The sequence below is a fragment of the Rhinopithecus bieti genome, unplaced genomic scaffold, assembly GCF_001698545.2.
Source record: "Rhinopithecus bieti isolate Rb0 unplaced genomic scaffold, ASM169854v2 scaffold_12070, whole genome shotgun sequence".
In the NCBI taxonomy this organism is placed as follows: Eukaryota; Metazoa; Chordata; class Mammalia; order Primates; family Cercopithecidae; genus Rhinopithecus; species Rhinopithecus bieti.
The window spans coordinates 1,291,609-1,302,155 of NW_016807449.1; the positions used below are offsets into that span (position 1 = coordinate 1,291,609).

The following is a 10,547-nucleotide window of genomic DNA, read 5'->3' on the forward strand; positions in this document are numbered from 1 at the left end:
CACCACCGCCCCACCCCACCCCACCCTGGCCCCCGGTGTCCGGCGCTCCTGACATCATGAGGAACAAGACGACGGGAATGATGTACATCCACTGCAGCCAGACGGAAGGATGGACAGACAGACACAGAAAAAGAGAGAGAGGGGAAGGAGGTGAGTGTGAGCATCGCCCGCCCAGGGTGGGGAAGGTGGGGCCCGGCATGAAGGGAGGCCGCGTAAGGGGAGGGCACCCAGGTCCCCTACGTCACTACAGGTCAGGGAGGGCCAGTGGGGTGCAGGGAGGGGCAGGGGTCTCGGTCCTCACTCAGGCCTCTTGCGGCGGTGGCGCGGGCCCTGGCGCAGCAGGACGCAGGGCTGTGAGCAACACGGCCCCCCCCAGGATGATGTGCCACTGGGGAGGGAGGGAGCGCAGGTCAGGGCCAGTGGGTGGCCATGGGGCCCTAGGGCCAGCGGGGAGCGGGAGGGCACTCGAGTGGGCAGCAGGGCAGGGCCCGGCAGGCAAGGGCTCAGCCTCTGGGCCTCAGTTTCCTGCAGTGCAGCTGTTGGACTATCCGGGCAGAGCGGGTGAGGCCCTCGGGTAGGGCGCTCAGCACGGCAGGGCTCAGCCATCCCAGCCTCAGCATCCTCCTAGCCTCCCTCGGGCCACGCCAGGCTCCTCACTGGCCTTGTCCTGCCTGGGGTCCTGTGCCACAACTAACACCAGTCTCCACACTCAAGGGACCAGAGGCCTGGGTAGAAGCCACCTCCCCTGGCCGTCCCCAGCCTCCCCACCCCATGCCGCAGCCTCCAAGCCCCTGGACTCAGACCTGCTGCTGGCAGCACAGGCCCCTCCCTCCTCAGCTCCAGGAGGCCTCCGGGACACCCTGCTGCCCTCAATGCCCCTCCCTGGGCTACATCCCGCCCGGACCCTCTCCTCTCTCCTTCCTGTACATCCCCCTGGAGAATCTGCTCACCCCTCCTTTCTAAGCCTCCCTGGTTCCTTTGAAACCTCCACTGTTCCCTTCCTCTCCAGCCTCATGGCTCCAGCCTAGCTCATGCCGAGACCTTCCCCAGGACCCTGCGCCCTAGAGCTGGCCCGACCTCCCCTGACCACACCTCCGTACCCTCCTCCTGCAAACAAGCCTCAGTCCAGGTATCAGGACACACAGGAGGCCTGGAGAACGATGGGCCCCCACACAGGAGGCCTGGAGGATGAGGGCAGGCCCGAACACCAGAGGGGAGTCTGAGTGGGAGCAGAGAGGGCCTAGTCAGGCGCTGGGACTGTCAGGAAGGGAATAGGGGAGGCGGGGGAGCCCCACTCACGTATTTGGCAAAGAAGGACTTCTGCTCCTGGGGGTTCTTGGCCTTCTGGGCCTGTTCCATCTCCAGGCGCTCGATGAAGGCCGCCGTCTCAGGGCTGGGGCGAGGGGAGAGAAGGAGAAGGGTGAGGCCCGGAGTCCAGGGACCCGGAGACCCTGAGGCTGTCAGGAAGGGCCGGGGCAGGTGGCAATGGCGCCGTGAAGGCTCTAGAAGCAGGCTCACCCCGGGGCTGTAGCAGGCGGCTGCAGCTGCACCGAGGTGTTGAACAGCTCCAGGTCCACATCCTCCACCTCATGGCCCCGGCAGCCCCCGGGGTGCGTCACCACCGACACGCCCACCACGTTGCCAGCCACGTCCACGTGCAGGGTCAGCTGGTCCGAGAGGTGGGACTCCACCAGGGAGCACTGTCAGGGGAGTGAGGTCAGCGGAGGTGGGGAGTCTGCTGCCTGGGCTCCACCCTAACCTCCCCCTACCCCCCAACACAGGATCCCCAGAGCATCTTTCAAAACCTTCCCATGGTTCCCTGTCACCCTCAGGCACAAGCCCAAGCTCAACCGTCACCCACCCTGGAGTCCTCACAATGCTGTCCCCACAAAAGCACCCGCTACCTGGACCGACCCCTCCAGACCAGGAGGCCTTGAAGGGCAAGGCCAGGTCCGAGTCTCCCAGGCCTCTGCGGGCTCCAAAAACACAGGGGTTCAAATGGTGGAAGCAGGACCAGGGTACAGGGTAAGGACGAGGGAGAAGGGGGCTTGTCCTCGACACCAACTCACCGCAGGGACAAAGGAGGAGACGTAGCCACCAGCTTCCAGGCCATCCAGGGCCCCAGGTCGCCTCGGGACCCGGACCCGGTACAGGCCGTTCAGGGCTGCCACATCCTGGGGATGGGAGAAGAGGGTGCTGGTCAGAAGGATGGCACCAGCCCTGGACAGGCTGTGATGCCCACCAGGCCTCCGCGAAGGCCCCTCTCCAGCCCTCCCCGCCTCACAGCCCACACTCCCCAGGCTGGCCGACCTGAGTCTGCCCAGGACTCTTCCTGCTGGGGTGGCCTGGCTGGTGGGTGAGGCCAGGAGCAGCTGGGACTGCCCCACCTAGGGGAGAAGCCATCACAAGGAGCGCAGAGCCCAGCCCAGCGATGGAGTGGGTCCTGAGGACGCCTTCCCTGTGCCTGGATCCAGCCGCACCTGGCATCCACCCCACGCCTGGATACACCAGTTACACGCACAATAAACTCTGTTTGGGGACAGCTGTGACAAGAGAATCATGTGGGCACCAAGCAGGAAGGCTGCTCAGGCAGACGTCACCGCGTGGCCACCAGAATCAAGCCTGCACTCCCAGCCTTCCTCACAGCTACATCTGGCCAATGGGTGCAAGTGGGCTGTGCCAGCTTTTGCAAGCTTTCTCTAAATGCTGCTGCTCCTTCTGCCCCTATTTCTCCCGCTCTATCCTGCCTAGAGCCCTGGGGCCTCTCTGCATGACACCTAGGGAGGACTGAGCCGGGCCCTGAGGCTGTCACAACAAGGGCGACAGAAGTGAGGTCCTGTCCAACCATGGCTATTTTAAGGATCTCTTTCTCCTCACAAGCAAAGCTCGTCTAAGTGGTCATGAAACAGCTCAGCTGAATCTGGAAGAGGAGAGGAGCCGATTGTGTGAAACCTGCAGGGGAAGGGGGTCTGCGGGCAGAGGGAGCAGTGTGGGCAGAGGCCATGAGGCAGGACATTGTGCCTGGCAGCGCCAAGACAAACTGCAATGCCGTTCCACCAGGGCAGTCATCCAGGACAGAGGCTGAGAGTGGCAGGAGGTGCTGGAAGCTCACCTGGGACTGGAGGGAAGGCTGCGGGGGACCAGCAGGGGGTGGCTGAAGAGACAGCTAGATACCCTCCATCCCCATCTACACCCAGCCCTGAGTGCCCCACCTCACCCGGAGTCGGCCCCGCTCCTCCTCGCTGAGCTGCCGCTGTGACAGGGACAAGGTACCATCCTGCTGGTTCCAAAGCAGCGAGCCCCGCTTCCGGAAGTTGGCACTGTCATCTGTGAGGAGCTCAGGCTCAGAGACGCCCCCCCCCGCCCCCCCTTCAACCCAGGCAGGGGCCAGGAGGTCCAGCTTCAAATTTCGGCCTGGCCTCCACCCAAGTGACCAGGTTCCCTCCCCATCTTGGCCCCCATTTTCCTATCTGCAAAGTGGGGACACCTCCACCATGTTCTACCTCACAAGGCAACCCATAGCAGATGCATGAACCCCACAGCTCCCAAATCCTGCCTCTGCCTCACCAGGTGACCCAGGGACAGCCATATAACCTCTCTGAGCCTCAGCTTCCCCAACTGCAAAATACGGAGGCTGTGGAGTTCAGGAATTCCCAACGACCTGGCTGTGTCAGAAGCAGGGGAGCTGTTCGCTGAGCAGATGCCAGGGTCTGCAGAGGGGCACCAGCTTCAGGGTTTGTGCCCTCAGGTTCGAGGCCTCAGACTCGATTACTACACTCTGGGCAGCACTGATGTCCAGCTCTGGGAACCCGGACGCCTGCGTCATGGCAATTTAAGTTTGGCTTTGAAGCTGGCTCCTGCTCTGCCACTCACTCATGATGAGACCTTGTGTGGTGCCTACTCTGAGCCCATTTCCTCTTCTGGAAAAGGAGGCTGACACGAATACCTACCACCTCACATGGCTGCCGTGAGAACATGTGAGTTAATACTTGCAAAGCGTGCAACCACTAATGCTGGGCACATGGCAACTGATCGGGAAAGTCGGCTCTGACATTATTACTGCCGTGCTGACCTTTCAAAAACTGAGATTTGTCTTACGGGCAAGGGGACATTTAAAGACAGTGTTTCTCTTCTTTCATGTCCCCCTTTCCCCCAACCTGGGGCAAATCTGTTAGTAAACGGATGTTAGTAAATGTCATATATGACGGGAGGCACCCGGACTCCAAGTCTTGACTTCTCAGGGCACCAATGTTAAGAGAGGACGTTGCCTGACTCACCGATCTCAAATGAGTGCTCCAGCAGCAGCCCCACCGTGCCGCAGGCCTCGCCCTCTCGGCCTTCCACCCCGGCCTGCAGAGGACACAGAAGGCCCCAAGTGAGAACCATCCAAGCCCTCAGCATGGCAGTCACCCACAAAGCCCAGGACAGACAGATTGGGGTGGGTTGAGGGAGGAGCCTTATCTGCAAGGTTAATCACTGCTGCTTCCCTCCATTTCACTAGAAACCACCCATTTCATGAATATTCATAATCTGGACTCCCTCACCCCCAAAAAACCATACCCTACAAACATGCCTAACCTCACTGCCAGAGCAACTACCCCAAGGTCAATTTCAAGCCTTGCACCACAAATACTCATGAGTTAAATGACACCCTCCCTCTCCCAAGGCTTCTTTTTCATGCTAATATCCAAATGGCCTCCTTATCACCTGACAGCCCAAGAGCCAAGATGCAGCCTGAGTTTAGTCCCTATTAAGCACATTCAAGATTCATGCTTTCCTTTTCTCCAATCTCCAAACCTGCATATTCATGCATATTCAGGAGGTAAAACTCCTCTCCACCTCCTCAAGAGCCCCCTCCCACTCCTTATTGTTTTTCTGAGACAGGGTCTTGCTCAGTCGCCCAGGCTGGAGTGCAGTGGCCTGATCTCAGCTCACTGCACCCTCTGCCTCCCGGGTTCAAGCGATTCTCCTGCCTCAGCCTCCCAGGTAGTTGGGAGTACAGGCACCTGCCACCACACCCAGCTTATTTTTGTATTTTTAGTAGAGATGGGGTTTCACCATGCTGAGCCGGCTGGTCTTGAACTCCTGACTTCAAGTGGTCCGCTCACCTCGGCTTCCCAAAGTGCTGGGATTACAAGCATGAGCCACCGCGATCGGCCTAATTTTTTTAATTAGTATTTTTTGTAGAGACAGGGCTCGCTATGTTGCTCAGGCTGGTCTTGAACTCCTGACCTCGAGCAATCCTCCCGCCTCAGCCTCCCTAAGCGTTGGGATGACAGAAGAGCCGCCGCGCCCGGCTTCACCATGCCTCTTTCATTTTAACCGCTCCGACGTGATTCTCCAAGATTCCACAATCCCAGCCCCGCCCCCTCATACATATTCCCGAGCCAGAGCCTTTCCAACAGGTGCTCTTGTTCTCCCTCCGAGTCGCTGCAACCCGGTGCACTGGCGAGGCCCCTCCTGCGCGTGCGTGACTCACGCCTGGCTTTCCAGAAATCGCCCACCTCTTCCCTCTCAGCAGTGCGCAGCCTCCTTCCGTCTGTAACTCACCTAAAGACCCAAGACCCGGGACATCCGTAGACCGCGCCCGCTATGCACAACTAAAGAGCACTCACCCCTCGCGCACCAGTCCCGGCCCGGCAGCCGCTGCCCCGGGCTCGACTGGGCGCTGCTACCGCCATCAGCAAGAGCAGGAGCAGCCGGGTCGCCCCAGCGCTGGTTGCCGCCATCTCGGCTCCTTCCCACCAGCGAAGGGATGGCTGAAAGGCAGGAGCCGCGCAGCACGCCGGGAGAAACAGGCCGCATCCTGACGCCCGTGCGCCTGCGCTGGGCCCCAGCGCCTGCGCACTGGCGCCCGTCCGCTCCTGCGGCCTGACATCAGCAGGATGGAGCCGCCCCCTCCAGGGACGTCATCACAAACGGGGAGCCCGGTTCTGTGTGACGTCATAAAACCCGATCCACATCATGACGTCACAATGCCCGTAGCCCAGCCCCTCATTTTCTCCCTCGGCTCCTTCCTCCGCTCCCGTCGGGCGGGGACATCGCGATGAGGCGGGATCACGGCGCTAAGCCGGCTGTGGGTGGAGCTGGCGAGGTGGAAACAGGTGGGATGGCAGGTGAGAGATGGAGCCAGGCCTGGAGGGGTTGGACCTGGTGAGGGAACCAAGTAAAGGCTGGGGCCGGCAATTCGGAGACATCTGATACCCCGTCCTCTGCGCGGAGCTGTGCCGGGCCCTCCTGTCTGGCAGCCAGACACAGCCTCCCGGGATCGACCCCCAGACTTCGTCCTGCTAAAATGCCTCCTGGTTCCAGCCTCTCCCACGGGCCGTCCCAGACGGCTCCAACGCTACCTCCAGAGCGGCGAATTCGACCAGTTGCGAGACTTCCCCATCTTTGAGAGCAACTTTGTGCAGGTAGGGAGCCCCAGAATCCCCTCATCCCAAGCCTCGGCCTGTCCCTCGACCTCCTCCTGACTTGGAAAGCCCCTGCTCCCCCATAACGTCTATCTCGTGGGATTCCCGACTCCCAACTCCTACGTGACCTCTGACGCCCCATACCTCTAGTTCTTTAGATTCTTTGTGAACCTCGAACTCCGTTGCCTCAGGTTCCCTAACTTCACACCCATATGATTCTTGACCTTTAATTCCAAGATATCTGGCCCCCAGCCTGATTTTCAACTCACCTGGTTCATGACCTTTTCCCCTACCAAGATTCCTAGCCTCTGATCCCTCCCCAGTTCTGCCCCCACATCTGTCCTGCCCCTAACCTCTGACCTCTGGCCCCAGGTGACTCGGTTGGGAGAAGTTGCCAACGAGGTCACCATGGGGGTGGCAGCCTCCAGTCCAGCCCTGGAGCTCCCGGACCTATTGCTTCTGGCTGGCCCTGACAAGGAGAATGGACGCCTGCAACTCTTTGGGTAACTGCCTCCACCTCAGCTGAGACCCCCTCCTCCCTCAGCTCCAGGCACCTGAGCCCCCAGCAGTACCTCCCCTCACCCAGACCACCCCCAGGGCCAGGAGCTGGCAGTGCTACCAGCCCTCCCTGAGCTGCCATCTACATGGGAGAAGGACAGAGCAGCCCTCAGGGGCCAGAAATCAAGGACTAGACAGACCTGAAGGGGACAGTCCTCACCCATGCCCCAGCAGGAGTCAGGAGAATGACCATTTCCGCAGGGCCTGCTCATGCCAGATGCCCCTGGGCCGTGCATGTGATCTCACCTCTGACCTCATATCTTCACATGGTGGGCTCCCTTAGCCCCATCCTCCAAAGAGCTAAACTGAGGCTCAGAGAGCTGGGAGCCATTTGCCCAGGGTCCCACTGTGGCTCCAGAGTGGGCCAGGATTGGAACGCCAAGCTTGTCACGATTGTGGATCTCATGGTTCTTGAGCCCTCCTGTGCCTCACTCCATACTCTCCTTTACGTCGTATTTTTTCATTGAAAAAGTAATGCAGATTGGGTGCGGTGGCCTACACCTGTAATCCCAGCACTTTGGGAGGCCAAGGCAGGCAGATCACTTGAGGCCAGGAGTTTGAGACCAGCCTGGCCAACATAGAAAAACCCTGTCTCAGGCCGGGCGCGGTGGCTCAAGCCTGTAATCCCAGCACTTTGGGAGGCCGAGATGGGCGGACACGAGGTCAGGAGATCGGGATCCATCCTCGGCTAACATGGTGAAACGCCCGTCTCTACTTAAAAAAAGTACAAAAAACTAGTCCGGCGAGGTAGCGGGCACCTGTTAGTCCCAGCTACTCCGGAGGCTGAGGGCAGGAGAAGAAGAAGCGGGTGAACGCGGTGGAGCGGGAGCTGGAAGTTGAGCTGGCATGGCCGGCCACTGCCCACTCCAGCCCGGGGCGACAGAGCAAGACTCCGGGGCGTCTCGTTGGTGGCCTCAAAGAAGAAAAAAAAAAAAAAGAAAAAGAAAAACCCTGTCTCTACCAGAAATACAAAAAAATTAGCCAGGTGTGGTGGCAGGCACCGGTAATCCCAGCTACTCGGGAGGTTGAGGCAGGAGAATCACTTGAACCTGGGAGGTGGAGGTTGCAGTGAGCCGAGACCATGCCACTGCACTCCATTCTGGATGACAGAGTGAGTGAGACTCTGTCTCAAAAGAAAAGAGAAGAAAAAAGAAAAGAAAAGAGAAAAGAAAAAGCAATGCTAACATATAAGAAAACAAAATAGACAGCAGAAGCTGTTCCCTTCTCTCACCCAAGGCTCCTGCTCCAACTCCAGCTACAAAGACTGAAATGTTTATGTGCCCATAGTACAGAAACATTCTGCCAGTAGCTTTCACTTGTTGTTGTTGTTCTTGTTGTTGTTGTTTTGAGACAGTCTCAACCTCGGCTCACTGCAACCTCTGCCTCCTGGGTTCAAGCGATTCTCCTGCCTCAGCCTCCTGAGTAGCTAGGATTACAGGCACCTGCCACCACAACCGGCTAATTTTTGTATTTTTAGTAGAGACAGGGTTTCACCATGTTGGCCAGTCTGGTCTCAAATTCCTGACCTCAGGTGATCTGCCTGCCTGGGCCTCCCAAAGTGCTGGGATTATAGGCATGAGCTACCATGCCTGTCCAGCTTTCACTTTTTTGACCATATCTCACAGTTCATGAAAGAGAGATGCCAGACACAGTGACTCACACCTGTAATCCCAGCACTTTGGGAGGCTGAGGTGGGAGGATTACTTCAGGCTTGGAGTTCAAGACCAGCCTGGGCAACATAGCGAGACCACCATCTCTACAGAAATCAAAATTACAAAGCTAGCCAGGTGTGGTGGCACACACATGTGGTCCTAGTTACTGGGACTGAGCCAGGAGGATCACCTGAGCCCGGGAGTTCCAGGCTGCAGTGAACTGTGACCACACCACTGTACTCCAGCCTGGGCAATGAAGTGAGACCCGTTCTCAAAGAAAGAAAGGGAAGAAAGAAGAGAGAGAAAAGAAAGGGAAGAAAGTAAGGAGGGAGAAATAGAGGAAGGAGGGAAGGAAGGAAGGACAAACTCATTGTCTCACACATGCACACATGAAGGTCCACAGTTCTTTCTCGCACTTCTGAAATCCAAAAGATTGCTTTTGTAATTTGGTAGCCAAATCAGATTTTGACCTGCATGTATTCAAGATTACTTATAGCCTTGATTAATCCCCCCTAAGTTAAAAACCTTTCACAAAGCAGTATTCTGACGCCAGTACGGTACACTGAGATATTTTCTCTTCTACACTATGCCTTTATTTTTGTTTATGTGTTGTGGAGATGGAATCTCACTATGTTGCCCAGGCTGGTCTTGAACTCTGGGCCTCAAGTGATCCTCCCACCTCAGCCTCCCAAAGCACTAGAATTACAGGCATAAACCACCGTGCCTGGTCTTTATTTGTTTATTTATTTATTTATTCATTCATTCATCCATTCATTCATATTTAATTTTGTGACAGTGTCTCACTCTGTCATCCAGGCTGGAGTGATCACAGCTCTCTGCAGGCTCAAGCGATCCTCCCACCTCTGCTGCCTGACCCTGTCTTTTTTTGTAGAGACAGGGTCTCACCGTGCTGCCCAAGCTGGTCTCGAACTCCTGGGCTCAAGCAATCCTCCTCCCTCAACTTCCCAAAGTGCTGGGACTGTACGTGTGACCCACCTTGCCCAGCCCCTTTTATTTTAAATGCTAACTGTATTTCACCAGTGATCTCATCACTCACTGAATCATGACCTGCAGTTGGAAGAATACCAATGATGATGCTGAGAGTGGCTTTGATCCTCTCATAAGTTCCTTTGGCACTCTAAAACCTCTTCCCAAATGAATATACCACTGAAGTGAGAACATTGAGCTTGCTCTGCAAATTTGGCCTCAGGACTCATCTCCTAGCCCCTCACTTTTGTCTAACCAACTTCAGCCCTGAGCTATTCTGGGGCAGTTCCTGAGAGGTATATATACATGTATATACACACACAAATATATATACATATACATACATATATATACTTCTACACACATACACATATTACACATATATACATATAAACATATACATATAAATGCATATATACATATAAACACATATACATGTATACATGCATATACGTATATACACACATATATACATAATGTATATATACACAAATACATATATAAATACATATGTACATACATATATACACATACATACACATATATACACATGCATATATACGTATATGCACATATACACACACGTGGACATATATACACATATACACATATATACACACATATATATGGATCCACCCTTTCTTTAAAAACAGCAGTAGAGGCTGGGTGTGATGGCTCACACCTGTAATCCCAGCACTTTGGGAGGCCAAGGTGGGCAGATCACCTGACGCCAGGAGTTCGAGACCAGCCTGGCCAACATGGTGAGACCCCATCTCTACAAAAATACAAAAAATTAACCAGACATGATGATGGCCACCTGTAGTCCCAGCTACTCGGGAGCTAGTCGGGAGGCTGAGGCAGGAGAATCACTTGAACCTGGGAGTCGGAGGTTGATTTTTGTCCCCCAAATAGAATAACAGCGGACTTTTTTTTTTTT

General features: G+C 56.1%; 2 protein-coding genes across 3 annotated transcripts; one reads left to right on the forward strand and one right to left on the reverse strand.

Annotated features, from left to right (window-relative positions):
* On the reverse strand, window positions 1-5,890 carry EMC10 (ER membrane protein complex subunit 10). 2 transcript variants are annotated; one of them, XM_017882080.1, is made up of 8 exons: window positions 5,616-5,890; window positions 4,278-4,350; window positions 3,218-3,327; window positions 2,070-2,174; window positions 1,519-1,700; window positions 1,300-1,393; window positions 302-388; window positions 1-91 (listed from the first exon to the last, which is right to left on the reverse strand). In XM_017882080.1, exons 1-7 carry the CDS (start codon window positions 5,727-5,729, stop codon window positions 302-304), a joined length of 765 nt encoding a protein of 254 aa, XP_017737569.1. In that variant the 5' UTR covers window positions 5,730-5,890; the 3' UTR covers window positions 1-91. The 2 variants fall into 2 exon arrangements, with proteins under 2 accessions (XP_017737569.1, XP_017737568.1); XM_017882079.1 differs by lacking the exon at window positions 302-388 and adding an exon at window positions 1,101-1,219 and having other exon boundaries at window positions 9-91; window positions 5,616-5,889.
* GARIN5A (golgi associated RAB2 interactor 5A) lies at window positions 5,859-6,936 on the forward strand. Its single transcript, XM_017882081.1, has 3 exons — window positions 5,859-6,116; window positions 6,313-6,413; window positions 6,786-6,936. The coding sequence occupies exons 1-3, from the start codon at window positions 6,047-6,049 to the stop codon at window positions 6,918-6,920; spliced, it is 306 nt and encodes a 101-aa protein (XP_017737570.1). The 5' UTR covers window positions 5,859-6,046; the 3' UTR covers window positions 6,921-6,936.
* Window positions 6,937-10,547: the final 3,611 nt, after the last annotated feature.

What these genes read in the sequence shown, in the direction of transcription:
- EMC10 (XM_017882080.1), bottom strand. Translation starts at nt 5,729, where the DNA reads ATGGCGGCAACCAGCGCTGGGGCGACCCGGCTGCTCCTGCTCTTGCTG. An exon ending in AGGAGCGGGGCCGACTCCGG is followed by an intron (nt 2,175 to 3,217) that starts GTGAGGTGGGGC and finishes TCCCATCCCCAG; the next exon opens with GATGTGGCAGCCCTGAACGG. An exon ending in AGTCCTTCTTTGCCAAATAC is followed by an intron (nt 389 to 1,299) that starts GTGAGTGGGGCT and finishes CTCCCTCCCCAG; the next exon opens with TGGCACATCATCCTGGGGGG.
- GARIN5A (XM_017882081.1), top strand. Translation starts at nt 6,047, where the DNA reads ATGAGGCGGGATCACGGCGCTAAGCCGGCTGTGGGTGGAGCTGGCGAG. An exon ending in GGAAACAGGTGGGATGGCAG is followed by an intron (nt 6,117 to 6,312) that starts GTGAGAGATGGA and finishes TCCTGGTTCCAG; the next exon opens with CCTCTCCCACGGGCCGTCCC. An exon ending in TTGAGAGCAACTTTGTGCAG is followed by an intron (nt 6,414 to 6,785) that starts GTAGGGAGCCCC and finishes CTCTGGCCCCAG; the next exon opens with GTGACTCGGTTGGGAGAAGT.